This window comes from Somniosus microcephalus, unplaced genomic scaffold (genome assembly GCF_052327205.1).
Source record: "Somniosus microcephalus isolate GS21.2 unplaced genomic scaffold, FLI_Smic_1.0 unresolved_chr1, whole genome shotgun sequence".
NCBI classification, from domain to species: domain Eukaryota; kingdom Metazoa; phylum Chordata; class Chondrichthyes; order Squaliformes; family Somniosidae; genus Somniosus; species Somniosus microcephalus.
The window spans coordinates 168,218,908-168,234,850 of NW_028225179.1; the positions used below are offsets into that span (position 1 = coordinate 168,218,908).

At 51.6% G+C, this 15,943-nt stretch overlaps 1 protein-coding gene across 3 annotated transcripts in view; it reads left to right on the top strand.

Annotated features, from left to right (window-relative positions):
• daxx (death-domain associated protein) overlaps positions 1–15,943 on the top strand; it is a 63,808-nt gene that overhangs the window by 37,842 nt on the left and 10,023 nt on the right. For all 3 annotated transcript variants that reach the window (XM_085975320.1, XM_085975321.1, XM_085975322.1), the window contains one exon: positions 5,803–6,781. In XM_085975320.1, the coding sequence (XP_085831446.1) occupies positions 5,803–6,781 (979 nt within the window). The remainder of the gene's footprint in view (positions 1–5,802; positions 6,782–15,943) is intronic.

The following is a 15,943-nucleotide window of genomic DNA, read 5'->3' on the forward strand; positions in this document are numbered from 1 at the left end:
GCCATTTTACAGGGGTACTGTGTGTCTCCCACGCTGCCGGGAGTCTCTTCTGATCCTCCATTTTACAGGGGTACTGTGTGTCTCCCACGCTGCCGGTAGTCTCTTCTGATCCCCCATTTTACAGGGGTACTGTGTGTCTCCCACGCTGCCGGGAGTCTCTTCTGATCTGCCATTTTACAGGGGTACTGTGTGTCTCCCACGCTGCCGGTAGTCTCTTCTGATCCGCCATTTTACAGGGGCACTGTGTGTCTCCCACACTGCCGGTAGTCTCTTCTGATCCTCCATTTTACAGGGGTACTGTGTGTCTCCCACGCTGCCGGGAGTCTCTTCTGATCTGCCATTTTACAGGGGTACTGTGTGTCTCCCACGCTGCCGGTAGTCTCTTCTGATCCTCCATTTTACAGGGGGACTGTGTGTCTCCCACGCTGCCGGTAGTTTCTTCTGATCCTCCATTTTACAGGGGTAGTGTGTGACTCCCACGCTGCCGGTCGTCTCTTCTGATCCCCCATTTTACAGGGGTACTGTGTGTCTCCCGTGCTGCCGGTAGTCTCTTCTGATCCGCCATTTTACAGGGTACTGTGTGTCTCCCGCGCTGCCTGTAGTCTCTTCTGATCCTCCATTTTACAGGGGTACTGTGTGTCTCCCACGCTGCCGGTAGTCTCTTCTGATCTGCCATTTTACAGGGGCACTGTGTGTCTCCCGCGCTGCCGGTAGTCTCTTCTGATCCTCCATTTTACAGGGGTACTGTGTGTCTCCCGCGCTGCCGGTAGTCTCTTCTGATCTGCCATTTTACAGGGGCACTGTGTGTCTCCCGCGCTGCCGGTAGTCTCTTCTGATCCTCCATTTTACAGGGGTACTGTGTGTCTCCCGCGCTGCCGGTAGTCTCTTCTGATCTGCCATTTTACAGGGGTACTGTGTGTCTCCCACGCTGCCGGTAGTCTCTTCTGATCCTCCATTTTACAGGGGTACTGTGTGTCTCCCACGCTGCCGGTAGTCTCTTCTGATCCTCCATTTTACAGGGGTACTGTGTGTCTCCCACACTGCCGGCAGTCTCTTCTGATCCGCCATTTTACAGGGGTACTGTGTGTCTCCCACACTGCCGGTAGTCTCTTCTGATCCTCCATTTTACAGGGGTACTGTGTGTCTCCCACGCTGCCGGTCGTCTCTTCTGATCTGCCATTTTACAGGGGCACTGTGTGTCTCCCGCGCTGCCGGTAGTCTCTTCTGATCCTCCATTTTACAGGGGTACTGTGTGTCTCCCACGCTGCCGGTAGTCTCTTCTGATCCTCCATTTTACAGGGGTACTGTGTGTCTCCCGCGCTGCCGGTAGTCTCTTCTGATCCTCCATTTTACAGGGGTACTGTGTGTCTCCCGCGCTGCCGGGAGTCTCTTCTGATCCTCCATTTTACAGGGGTTCTGTGTGTCTCCCGCGCTGCCGGGAGTCTCTTCTGATCTGCCATTTTACAGGGGTACTGTGTGTCTCCCGCGCTGCCGGTAGTCTCTTCTGATCTCCCATTTTACAGGGGTACTGTGTCTCCCCCGCGCTGCCGGTCGTCTCTTCTGATCTACCATTTTACAGGGGTACTGTGTGTCTCCCACGTTGCTGGTAGTCTCTTCTGATCCTCCATTTTACAGTGGTACTGTGTGTCTCCCATGCTGCCGCTAGTTTCTTCTGATCCTCCATTTTACAGGGGTACTGTGTGTCTCCCACGCTGCCGGTAGTCTCTTCTGATCCTCCATTTTACAGGGGTACTGTGTGTCTCCCACGCTGCCGGGAGTTTCTTCTGATCCTCCATTTTACAGGGGTACTGTGTGTCTCCCACGCTGCCGGTAGTCTCTTCTGATCCGCCATTTTACAGGGGTACGGTGTGTCTCCCACGCTGCCGGTAGTCTCTTCTGATCCGCCATTTTACAGGGGTACTGTGTGTCTCCCACGCTGCCGGTAGTCTCTTCTGATCCGCCATTTTACAGGGGTACTGTGTGTCTCCCACGCTGCCGGTCGTCTCTTCTGATCCCCCATTTTACAGGGGTACTGTGTGTCTCCCACACTGCCGGGAGTCTCTTCTGATCCTCCATTTTACAGGGTACTGTGTGTCTCCCACGCTGCCGGGAGTCTCTTCTGATCCTCCATTTTACAGGGGTACTGTGTGTCTCCCGCGCTGCCGGTAGTCTCTTCTGATCCTCCATTTTACAGGGGTACTGTGTGTCTCCCGCGCTGCCGGGAGTCTCTTCTGATCCGCCATTTTACAGGGGTACTGTGTGTCTCCCGCGCTGCCGGTAGTCTCTTCTGATCCTCCATTTTACAGGGGTACTGTGTGTCTCCCACGCTGCCGGGAGTCTCTTCTGATCCGCCATTTTACAGGGGTACTGTGTGTCTCCCACGCTGCCGGTAGTCTCTTCTGATCCTCCATTTTACAGGGGTACTGTGTGTCTCCCACGCTGCCGGTAGTCACTTATGATCTGCCATTTTACAGGGGTACTGTGTGTCTCCCACGCTGCCGGTAGTCTCTTCTGATCCGCCATTTTACAGGGGTACTGTGTGTCTCCCACGCTGCCGGTAGTCTCTTCTGATCCGCCATTTTACAGGGGTACTGTGTGTCTCCCACGCTGCCGGTAGTCTCTTCTGATCCGCCATTTTACAGGGGTACTGTGTGTCTCCCACGCTGCCGGTAGTCTCTTCTGATCCACCATTTTACAGGGGGACTGTGTGTCTCCCACACTGCCGGTAGTCATTGCATTGAATTACCCTCAACTGGCAGTCCTGTACTTAATCAAGCATCTTCCACCATCCATTTAACACCACATTCTGTGGGTGAGTACCCAATTACTGTATACTGCACATTTCTTGATTTTTTAAATTTTTCTTTGTTAAAAATAGCCTCGGTATATAACCCTCTCCGTCATCCAGAATTTTTGATTAACTGGCAACCCGTCGGTGCCGGATACCAAAGAGTTTCCTGTAATTGAAATTGCCTGTGTAACTGTCACACTAATCGCACCCTCCCACCAGAGGTGGCAGTACTGCAGCAGCTTCAGTTGTTGGGGGGGAGGGGGAGGGTGTAATTGCAGTGTTGCACATTTTAGAGGCAGTTTCCTCCGAGTGTGTCAGTCTAGGAGCTGCCTTGTATAAAGGACTCGGGAAATTCTGTAAATAAATTTGTCCAAATGTCTTTAAAACCCCACCCCCCCCGCACCCTCTGGACTCTAGACCTGGAAAGTATTTAGCTTCTGCCCACTACCCGCTACCTTTTGGGATTGTCTTTGATTAAATGTGTTGGGCATTGGCGAACACTCGAGAGTGGGAATGGGGACTAAAGTTGTGCCATCTCTGACTGACTGCTTTCCACAGCTTAAAACCCAACTCTTTCCATCTTCTCGGGGGAAGCGGCCTGGATAGTGGCTGTGGAAAAAGGGAATATCATTTTCCCGATGCATTAGTTTGGGCTTGGGTGTAGTGTTGCTTCGTAACGGTCAATTCCGACAAGCCGAGAGAGTGAAGATTGGAGGGACCCATTCGAGCCCAGATATTTGGACAGCAAGGTGCAAGGACCCAGCTTAGGAACATGGGAGCAGGAGGAGGCCATTCAGCCCCTCGAGCCTGTTCCACCATTCAATGAGATCATGGCTGATCTGTGACCTAACTCCATACACCCGCCTTTGGCCCATATCCCTTAATACCTTTGGTTAACAAAAACCTATCAATCTCAGATTTAAAATTAACAATTGATCTCGCATCAATTGCTGTTTGCGGAAGAGAGTTCCAAACTTCTACCACCCTTTGTGTGTAGAAGTGTTTCCTAATTTCACTCCTGAAAGGTCTGGCTCTAATTTTTAGACTCTGCCCCCAGTCCTAGACTCCCCAACCAGCAGAAATAGTTTCTCTCTATCTACCCTATCTGTTCCCCTTAATACCCTGAAAACTTCGATCAGATCACCCCTTAACTTTCTAAATTCCAGGGAATACAACCCTAATTTGTGTAATCCCTCCTCGTAACTTAACCCTTGAAGTCCAGGTATCATTCTGGTAAACCTACGCTGCACTCCCTCCAAGGCCAATATATCCTTCCTAAGGTGTGATGCCCAGAACTGCTCACAGTGCTCCAGGTGTGGTCTAACCAGGGTTTTGTACAGCTGCAGCATAACTTCTACCCCCTTGTATTCTAGTCCTCTCGATATAAAGGCCAGCATCCCATTCGCCTTTTTGATTATTTTCTGTACCTGTTCATGATATTTTAATGATCGATGTAACTGGACCCCCCAAGTCTCTTTGGACCTCCACCGTTTTTAGCCTTTCACCATTTAGAAAGTCCCCTGTTCGATCCTTTTATAGGTCCAAAGTGGATGACCTCACATTTGCTCACATTGAAATCCATTTGCCACAGTTTTGCCTATTCACTTAATCTGTCTATCACTTTGTAATTTTATGCTTTCAGCTACACTGTCTACAACGCCGCCTGTCTTAGTGTCATCGGCAAATTTGGATACATGACTTTCTATGCCATCATCTAAGTCGTCAATAAATAGTTGAGGCCCCAACACAGATCCCTGCGGGCCACCACTGGTCACCTCCTGCCAATTTGAGTACCTACAGGGTAGGACATTTAGGACTGCGATGAGAAATTTCTTCACTCAGAGGGCGGTGAACCTGTGGAATTCTCTACCACAGAAGGCTGTGGAGGCCAAGTCACTGAATATAGTTAATGAGGAGGTAGATAGATTTCTAGACACAAAAAGCATCAAGGGGTATGGGGAGAGAGCGGGAATATGGCAGAGAGAGGATCAGCCATGATATTGAATGGGGCCGACTCCTGCTCCTGTGTTTCTGTGTTCTACCCATTATCCCTACTGCCTGTCTCCTGTCGCTCAGCCCACTTCCTAACCAGGTCAATAATTTGCCCTCAATTCCGAGGGCTTCTGCCTTGGCTAACAGTCTCGTATGTGGGACTTTATCAAATGCCTTGTGGAAGTCCATATAAAGAACATCCATAGACATTCCCCTGTCCACCACTTTAGTCACCTCTTCAAACACTTCAGTCAGGCATGACCTGCCTTTCCACAAAGCTTTTCAGAATGGACGTGATTGAGAGGTTGTGCTCTGTTAGGATTCCACTGAAACACGACTGGTGTGCACAGGAGACCCCTCATGGGATTAGTCCTTCCCCCATGTTACGGATGACCCATTCCCTACCTCAGTGTCTTGACTACATGCACCTTGCTGAGCACCTATTCATTCTTGGGTCGGAGGGCTGAGTTTGGATGGCATAATTAGGAAGAAAATACTTCTTTCAACTAAAGATTGCTCTGAAATTTTAGTAAAGGTTCAGCCTAAATTATGTATTTTGCGATTAAATATTTCAAATATAACGTGATCTAACTAGTTGAAAGAGCAAAATAACAACATAAAATGCTGGAAATACTCAGGCCAGGGCAACATCCGTGGAGAGAGAAACCGAGTTAACGTTTCAGGTCGAAACCCTTCGTCAGAACTGAGGAAAAAAGGGCAGGAAATGAAACCGATTAAAAAGCAAGTGTGGGGCTGGGAAATGGGGGAGGGGCTGAAAGAACAAAAGGGAAGGTGTGTGAGGTTAAGAGAGATTCAAGGCGAGACGAGATGGTAATAGGACAGGTAAAGAGACAAAGGATGATAGTTGAAAGAGCAACTCCCCCGTGGTTATCACCTGCTTTAGCCATGAATGCAATGCCTACAGCGTCCCGTTTACCAGCACTGGCCTTCGTTAGCAGTTTAAAGCAGTTACCACTGTTTTCCTTGGAATCTAATTGCACCGTTAAATTGCATTTCAGATGAGAAAGCAGAAGGCAGTGAGGTTGAAGAGGTGGAGGATCAGTCTGAAATTTCTGCTCCCTCTTCAGATGATGACAGTGAAGACGCTGAATCGGTTGAAGGCCAAGTAGAAGGCGTGGGATCAGACACCGTCTGCACTGCTGAGGGAGATGTTGGCTCCAATAATGAGAGTAGCCCTGTCTGCACGACACAGGACCAGCTCGAATGTAACAATGAAAGTGAGAGCACTGCAGGAGAGAAAGCTGGGGGTGATGATGGCAGTCGCTCTGTGCACATTGTGGAGGAAGGAGTTGGCTCAAGCAATGAGGGTGGGGCAGTTCCCCCTGTGGAGGAAGGAATTGGATCGAGCAGCGAGAGCAGGGCAGTCAATAAGGTGGAGGAAGGAATCGGATCGAGCAGCGAGAGCGGGGCAGTCAGTACAGTGGAGGAAGGTGTTGGATCTGCTGGTGCGAGGAGCCCTGCCTGTGCGGCAAGCAAACGGGACCAATCCGCCGTCGCGGACAGTCCTGTATGTGCTGTGGGAGAAGGAATTGGAAGCGACGAGGCTAGCCCTGCAGCGTCCGACCACGAGGGAGTGAAAAGGGAACCACCGGTGAGGCGTGCAAAGAGAAAGCGGGCAGACTCCAGTGGGCAGAAACTGGACACCCAGATCGTGAAACTGAGCCCCAAAGCTCCCTCCGAACCACTCGAGGATATTTCAGCCGATGAGGACAAGGTAACAAACAATTTGTCTGCACACAAGAAGTGTGATGCAGAAACTTCGCCCTATTTTGAGCCCAAATCTTTGACCACAAGCGATGATACAAACTTGGACAGAAGGCTTGTTATCAAGAAGGAGAGTTTGGATATGTTGGAAACTGATAGACGCAGTCCAGACATTTGTTTAACTGCAGTAAATGGAAAAAAGAAAGACTCTGTTGATCTAAGCGATACACCAGTTGCAAAGAAAATTAAGCGAGGGGAAGCTGTGGAGAAACAGTAAGTAGAAAGTTTTGTTCGTTTCCATCCTTCTCTGTGCTGCAAATTGAGAGGCGAGTTACTGCTGCTGAGTGAAGCGGCCAGAGAGTTTTTCCCCGTTGTCGGTGTTCCTTGAACCAGACAATACTCTGTACAGATCTTGCACTAACTGTCTCGGTTGGTTTTGTGGGTCTGCCCCAGACACCGAGGAGGCGACAGCAGCTGTGGCTACCTTCTCCCGCAAAAATTACAACGTGCCATCGATTCGCGGTGCCTGGACTGTCGCACGCTCCCAATCCAACCGGTGACACTGTCGGCCACGGACTGGAACAGGAGGAGGCAGGGTAGAAGTAGCTTCCTATCTTGTCTGTGCTATGCTCAGTTGTTCCCAATGACTGCTTGCGCACACAATGACTAAAACCATCTGTTGAAAACTTCAGGAGACATCTGGGGCGAGGTTGGGGGGGGTGGGGGTGGCGGGGCAGGCGGAAGGAAGGAAGGAGAGAGGTGAATTTGTTGAGGAAAAGGAAAGCAGGCGGGATGTGGTGGGGGCAAGGGGGTCAGTGTATTTGAGAATGCGATAAAATGGTAGGGAAACATACACAATTAGGAGAACAAATGGTGTGTTGGCCTTTATTACAAAGGGATTGGAGTATAAAAGTAAAGACGTCTTATTGCAATTATTTAGGGCCCTGGTGAGACCACACCTGGAGTATTGTGTACAGTTTTGGTCTCCTTAGCTAAGGAAGGATATACTTGCCATAGAGGGAGTGCAACGAAGGTTCACCAGACTGGTTCCTGGGCTGGGGGGATTGTCCTATGAGGACAGATTGAGTAGACTAGGCCTATATTCTCTAGAGTTTAGAACGAGAGGTGATCTCCTTGAAACATAAAATTCTTAAGGGGCTTGACCTGGGAGGATGTTTCCCCGGGCTGGGGAGTCTAGAACCAGGGGTCACAGTCTCAGAATAAGGGGTCGGCCATTTAGGACTGAGATGAGGAGGAATTTCTTCACTCAGAGGGTGGTGAATCTTTGGAATTCTCGGCCCCAGAGGGCTGTGGAGGCTCCGTCGTTGAGTATATTCAAGGCGGAGGTCGATAGATTTTTGGATATTAAGCAAATCGAGGGATCGGGCGGGAAAGTGGAGTTGAGGTTTGCAGATCAGCCACGATCTTATTGAACGGTGGAGCTGGCTCGAGGGGCCAAATAGCGTACGGTCCCTCGAGCCTGCTGCTATTTATTTGGGATTTTTACAGCTGTGGGCACTAACCCTGTTCAACTAGTTGCACAAGTTCATCTCTCCTTTCCAGTTCCGCATTGCTCGCCCCTCAAACCATTTCCCTCGAAGACGTCTCTTTGCACATTCCACTGACCCCTGCCCTCGGTAGTAGAAATGATCAGCAGTACGGCCCAGGTCTGTGCCCTGCAGTTGGCCTTCTGACCAGTCGATCGCTTTAATAGCTGCTCCTCTGGAGTATCCAAGGTGAAAGCGACTTTGTAAGATTTCCTACTTTCTTGTACCCAGACTTATTTTCAAGCTGCCCATTTCTTTTACTCACTTTAACAGGAAGTTGAGGATCGAGAGGTGATCTGTTACTGTTTCAAAAGGAAGCCATAATTAATTTAGAAGACTTTGGGGTTCATTAAGTTGCGTGTCTTGTTGCTTGTGCGGCTTTGATGAGTAACACTGTTGTCTGTGTCGGGTGGGAGTTGCCGCTGTTTGAAGAGGGTCACAAACGGGTTTTATGAATAATGACTGGATTGGGATATTAACTTGCTGCTCGCAAGCTGCAGCTTCCCAAAGGTGCTCTGAATTATCGCCCAGATCCCAAAATGTCCAATTAGCAACTCCCCCCGCCACCCCAGCCCCGAAAAGTGCACGTATTCTTTAATGGTTGAAATATTCCCCAGTAAATCTCCCAGGCTGACATTCAGTTTAAACCTCAGGTGCCAGAAACGGATCAGAAAGTTGTGTGGAAGAGCGAGAGAAAATCTGAATGAAGCTGATTGCTTCTTTTGTGAAACTGCATGAATTACACCAGGTCTCCAGCAACAAGCTCCGTGAAACTCTTCTACAATAGCAAAATACTGCGGATGCTAGAAATCTGAAATAACAACAGAAAATGCTGGAAATACTCAGCAGGCCAGGCAGCATCTGTGGAGAGAGAAACAGAGTTAACGTTTCAGGCCTGGGACCCTTCATCAGAACTGGAAAAAGCTGGAGATGGAACAGATATTAAACAGGTGCAGAGACCGGGGGGAGGGGAGGAAGGAATTGAAGGAATATTCTGTGCTTTTGTAAGAGGCAGGAAAGATTAAAATGTTGCAAATGGGGATGACAAAATAATACAGCATGAAAAATGGGGGCAGGGGTTATTATCTGAAATTGTTGAACTCAATGTTGAGTCCGGCAGGCTGTAAAGTGCCTAATTGAAAGATGAGGTGCTGTTCTTCGAGCTTCATTGGAACAGTGTAATAGGCCGAGGTCAGAGTGGGAGTGAAGTGGAGAATTCAAGTGACAGGCGACCGGAAGCTCAGGGTCACCCTTACGGACTGAACGGAGGTGTTCCGCAAAGCGGTCGCCCAATCTGCGTTTGGTCTCCCCAATGTAGAGGAGACCGCATCGTGAGCAGCGAATACAGTATATTAAATTGCGAGAAGTACAAGTAAATCGCTGTTTCACCTGGAAGGGGTGTTTGGGGCCCTGGACAGTGGGAAGGGAGGAGGTAAAAGGGCATGTGTTGCATCTCCTGCGCTTGCACGGGAAGGTGCCAGGGGAAGGGGTGTTGAGGGTGATTGAGGAGTGGACCAGGGTGTCTCGGAGGGAGCGGTCCCTTCGGAATGCTGAAAGGGGAGGGGAGGGGAAGATGTGTTTGGTGGTGGGATCACGTTGGAGGTAGCGGAAATGGTGGAGGATGATCCGTTGAATGCGGAGGCTGGTGGGGTGAAAGGTGAGGACAAGGGGAACCCTGTCGTGGTTCTGGGAGGGAGGGGAAGGGGTGAGAGCAGAAGTGTGGGAAATGGAACAGACACGGTCGAGGGCCGTGTCAACCACGGTAGAGGGGAATCCTCGGTTGAGGAAAAAGGAAGACATGTCGGAAGCACTGGTGTGGAAGGTGGCATCGTCGGAGCAGACGTGGCGGAGACGGAGAAACTGGGAGAATGGAATAGAGTCCTTACAGGAAGCGGGGTGGGAGGAAGTGTAGTCCAGGTAGCTGTGCGAATCACAGAAACCCCACAGTGCAGATAGAGGCCATTTCGGCCCATCAAGCCTGCACCGACACATATCCCACCCGATGCCCGTAACCCCTACACCAACACATATCCCACCCTATCCCCGTAACCCCACGTATTTAATCCCCCTAACACTAAGGGTCAATTTATCATAGCCAATCAACCTAACCCGCACATCTTTGGACTGTGGGAGGAAACCGGAGCACCCGGAGGAAACCCACGCAAACACGGGGAGAATGAATCAGTAGGCTTGTACACCAGTGCTTCCGACACGTCTTCCTTTTTCCTCAACCGAGGATTCCCCTCTACCGTGGTTGACACGGCCCTCGACAGTGTCCGTTCCATTTCCCACACTTCTGCTCTCACCCCTTCCCCTCCCTCCCAGAACCACGATAGGGTTCCCCTTGTCCTCACCTTTCACCCCACCAGCCTCCACATTCAACGGATCATCCTCCGCCATTTCCGCTACCTCCAACGTGATCCCACCACCAAACACATCTTCCCCTCACCTCCCCTTTCAGCATTCCGAAGGGACCGCTCCCTCCGCCACACCCTGGTCCACTCCTCAATCACCCCTAACAGCCCTTCTCCTTCACCTGGCACCTTCCCGTGCAAGCGCAGGAGATGCAACACCTCTTTTACCTCCTCCCTTCCCACTGTCCAGGGCCCCAAACACCCCTTCCAGGTGAAACAGCGATTTACTTGTACTTCTTGCAATCTAGTATACTGTATTCGCTGCTCACGGTGCGGTCTCCTCTACATTGGGGAGACCAAACACAGATTGGGCGACCAATTTGCGGAACACCTCCGTTCAGTCTGTAAGGGTGACCCCGAGCTTCTGGTCGCCTGTCACTTTAATTCTCCGCTCCATTCCCACTCTGATCTCTCTGTCCTCGGCCTCTTACACTGTTCCAATGAAGCTCAGCGTAAGCTCGAGGAACAGCACCTCATCTTTCGATTAGGCACTTTACAGCCTGCCGGGCTCAACATCGAGTTCAACAATTTCAGATTATAACCCTTGCTCCCATTTTTCATGCTGTGAATTTTGTCATCCCCATTTGCAACATTTTTTCTTTCCTGCCTCTTACCATAGCACAGAATATTCCTTCAATTCCTTCCTCCCCTCTCACCCCCTCCCTGCTCTCTGCACCTGATTCATATCTGTTCCATCTCCAGCTTTTTCCAGTTCTGATGAAGGGTCCCAGACCTGAAACGTTAACTCGGTTTCTCTCTCCTCGATGCTGCCCGGGCCTGCTGAGTATTTCCAGCATTTTCTGTTGTTCCACGAAACTCTTGTTCTGGACACTTGCTGTGAAATGCTGAGCCCTTCAATACCCAATTGCCTAATTCTTGTTCTGCGATATCATTTGCTCTTGCAAACCTTAATCAGAGGTTGATGGCAGTTAGGTGATGGTGTAAAAAAAGGTGTTGGTGTTAGAGTATTGTAACACTCTGCAAAACCCCACATCCAGATGTACAGGAGAAGTGTATTTTTCAGAATATGATCCTATATTATAGCATCCACCTGTACACTTCCAAGTGTGCATGGTTAATTTTTTTTAAATGATTCATTCACGGGATGACGAGGCCAGCATTTATTGCCCATCCCTAGTTGCCCTCGAGGTGGTGGTGGTGAGCTGACTTCCTGAACCGCTGCAGTCCGTGTGGTGAAGGTGCTCCCACAGTGCTGTTGGGGAGGGAGTTCCAGGATTTTTGACCCAGCGACGATGAAGGAAAGTCAGGATGGTGTGTGACTTGGAGGTGGTGGTGTTCCCATGCGCCTGCTGCCTTCTAGGTGGAAGAGGTCGCGGGTTTGGGAGGTGCTGCCGAAGAAGCCTTGGCGAGTTGCTGCAGTGCATCTTGTAGCTGGTCCACACTGCAGCCACCGTGCGCCGGTGGTGGAGGGAGTGAATGTTTAAGGTGGTGGATGGGGTGCCAATCAAGCGGGCTGCTTTGTCCTGGATGGTGTCGAGCTTCTTGAGTGTTGTTGAAGCTGCACTCATCCAGACAAGTGGAGAGAATTCCATTACACTCCTCACTTGTGCCTTGTTCCAGTTACTGTCCTCGAGAGGTGCTGCCCAAGCACTGGTCTGGGGACGGATGTTCCATGTAGAGCCTCTTCCCACCCCGAGTTATTAATGTAAAAGTTCACCTTTCCGCTTCCTGTGTCCGCTGTGGCTTAGTGGGTAGCATACTCGCCTCTGAGCCAGAAGATTGTGGGTTGAATTCCCACTCCAGGGACTTGAGCACACAAATCTAGGCTGACACTCCCAGTGCAGTGCTGAGGAAGCGCTGCATTGTCGGAGGGGCAGTACTGAGGGAGCGCTACACTGTCGGAGGGTCAGTGCTGAGGGAGTGCCGCACTGTCGGTGAGGGAGCGCTGCACTGTCGGAGGGGCAGTACTGAGGGGGCCCCGCACTGTCGGAGGGGCAGTGCTGAGGAAGCGCTGCATTGTCGGAGGGGCATTACTGAGGGAGCGCTACACTGTCGGAGGGTCAGTGCTGAGGGAGCGCTGCACTGTCGGAGGGGCAGTGCTGAGGAAGCGCTGCATTGTCGGAGGGGCATTACTGAGGGAGCGCTACACTGTCGGAGGGTCACTGCTGAGGGAGTGCCGCACTGTCGGTGAGGGAGCGCTGCACTGTCGGAGGGGCAGTACTGAGGGGGCCCCGCACTGTCGGAGGGGCAGTACTGAGAGTGCCGCACAATCGGAGGGGTAGTACTGAGGGAGTGCCGCACTGTCGGAGGGGCAGTACTGAGGGAATGCCGCACAATCGGAGGGTCAGTACTGAGGGAGTGCCGCACTGTCGGAGGTTCAGTACCGAGGGAATGCCGCACTGTCGGAGATTCAGTACTGAGGGAGTGCCGCACTGTCGGAGGTTCAGTACTGAGGGAGTGCCGCACTGTCGGAGATTCAGTACTGAGGGAGTGCCGCACTGTCGGAGGGGCAGTACTGAGGGAATGCCGCACTGTCGGAGGTTCAGTACTGAGGGAGTGCCGCACTGTCGGAGGGGCAGTACTGAGGGAATGCCGCACAATCGGAGGGGTAGTACTGAGGGAGTGCCGCACTGTCGGAGGGGCAGTACTGAGGGAATGCCGCACAATCTGAGGGGCAGTACTGAGGGAGTGCCGCACTGTCGGAGGTTCAGTACTGAGGGAGTGCCGCACTGTCGGAGGGGCAGTACTGAGGGAATGCCGCACTGTCGGAGGGGCAGTACTGAGGGAATGCCGCACAATCGGAGGGGTAGTACTGAGGGAGTGCCGCACTGTCGGAGGTTCAGTACCGAGGGAATGCTGCACTGTCGGAGGTTCAGTACCGAGGGAATGCCGCACTGTCGGAGGTTCAGTACTGAGGGAATGCCGCACTGTCGGAGGTTCAGTACCGAGGGAATGCCGCACTGTCGGAGGTTCAGTACCGAGGGAATGCTGCACTGTCGGAGGGGCAGTACTGAGGGAGTGCCGCACTGTCGGAGGTTCAGTACCGAGGGAATGCTGCACTGTCGGAGGTTCAGTACCGAGGGAGTGCCGCACTGTCGGAGGGGCAGTACTGAGGGAGTGCCGCACTGTCGGAGGTTCAGTACTGAGGGAGTGCCGCACTGTCGGAGGTTCAGTACCGAGGGAATGCCGCACTGTCGGAGGGGCAGTACTGAGGGAGTGCTGCACCGTCGGAGGTTCAGTACCGAGGGAGTGCCGCACTGTCGGAGGTTCAGTACCGAGGGAATGCTGCACTGTCGGAGGGGCAGTACTGAGGGAGTGCTGCACCGTCGGAGGTTCAGTACCGAGGGAATGCTGCACTGTCGGAGGTTCAGTACCGAGGGAGTGCCGCACTGTCGGAGGTTCAGTACCGAGGGAATGCTGCACTGTCGGAGGGGCAGTACTGAGGGAGTGCTGCACCGTTGGAGGTTCAGTACCGAGGGAATGCCGCACTGTCGGAGGGGCAGTACTGAGGGAGTGCTGCACCGTCGGAGGTTCAGTACCGAGGGAATGCTGCACTGTCGGAGGTTCAGTACCGAGGGAATGCTGCACTGTCGGAGGTTCAGTACCGAGGGAATGCTGCACTGTCGGAGGTTCAGTACCGAGGGAATGCCGCACTGTCGGAGGTTCAGTACCGAGGGAGTGCCGCACTGTCGGAGGTTCAGTACCGAGGGAGTGCCGCACTGTCGGAGGTTCAGTACCGAGGGAATGCTGCACTGTCGGAGGTTCAGTACCGAGGGAATGCTGCACTCGAGGTGCCGTCTTTCAGATGAGACATTAAACCGAAGCCCCGTCTGCTCTCTCAGGTGGATGTAAAAGACCCCACTGCACTATTTCGAAGAAGAACAGGGGAGTTCTCCCCGGTGTCCTGGCCAATATTTATCCCTCAATCAACATAACAAAAAACAGATTATCTGGTCATTATCACATTGCTGTTTGTGGGAGCTTGCTGTGCGCAGATTGGCTGCCGCGTTTCCTACATTATAACTGTGACAACACTCCAAAAGTACTTCATTGGCTGTAAAGCACTTTGAGACGCCCGGTGGTCGTGGAAGGCCCTGTAGAAATGAAAGTTTTTTTTCTGCTACCACTGGATCGGAACTTTGAGAGGAGAGGCATCTTCATTCAGTGTCTGCCGCAGAGCGTCCCCATGGCGATTCCAGCACTCCACTGGGTTATACACCCCCCTTCCCCCACACCGGTCATCTTTGACTATCCTGCCTTTGGAAGGGTAGCCTATCGAGGTCCTTCCAGCAACAAATCTTTTTGTTCCTCTGCCCGTGAGTACTGGATTGTAAAACAGAGAACCGTTGGTGCCGCAAAGTTTCGGTGAAAGTTGTGCTCTCGATTTGTTGTTTGCCAAACGACACTCTGGAAAGTCTTTTGCTCTATATTCTGAGGGGTAACCAGGGCGAGTAATGGGCAAGTGGAGGACTGCTTGTCCCTTTCTGGGAGCTTTTCCCAGCAGCAGCTGTCTTGACTTTCCCACACTGCGACCATGGAAGCAGCTTCAACCCGAGTTCCCTTCCGGACTTTGTCGCTGCTTGGACTGGCCGCAACTCCGCACGGTCCACGGTGAGTGCAGCTTCATTCCTGGGAGTTGGGATCTTTGAACTGACTGACTGGTGGTTGGGTCCAGTGCTGTCGGGGTGGACAGTGCCATTGAGTAGCTTGTCCGTCGCTGTGTCTGGAGTCCCGCAGCAATACCTGGGTGCTGTCTTCAGTCTGCCTAACGGGGGTTTATTGTTGGAACTGGCCACATGGCTTACATAGTCCATTCTTTATAGGGCCTGTAATTTATGTTGCAGTTCCATTACTGAACAGCTGCAGGCCTTGTAGAGCATTGGTTCAGAACATAAAAACATAAATAGGAGCAGGAGTAGGCCATACAGCCCCTCGAGCCTGCTCCGCCATTCAGTAAGATCATGGCTGATCTTCGACCTCAAATCCACTTTCCCGCCCGATCTCCATATCCCTTGATTTCACTTAGTGTCCAAAATACGACGGAGCCTCCACAGCCCTCTGGGGTCGAGAATTCCAAAGATTCACCGCCCTCTGAGTGAAGAAACTTCTCATCTCAGTCCTAAATGGCCGACCCCTTATTCCGAGACTGTGACCCCTGGTTCTAGACTCCCCAGTCAGGGGAAACATCCTCTCTGCATCTACCCTGTCAAGCCCTGTAAGAATTTTGTACGTTTCAATGAGATCACCTCTCATTCTTCTAAACTCTAGAGAATATAGGCCTAGTCTACTCAATCTCTCCTGATAGGACAATCCCAGGAATCAGTCTGGTGAACCTTCGTTGCACTCCCTCTATGGTAAGTATATCCTTCCTTGGTAAGGAGACCAAAACTGTACACAATACTCCAGGTGTGGTCTCACCAAGACCCTGTATAATTGCAGTAAGAAATCTTTACTCTTATACTCCAATCCTCTTGCAATAAAGGCCAGCATATTATTTGCTTTCCTAATTGCTT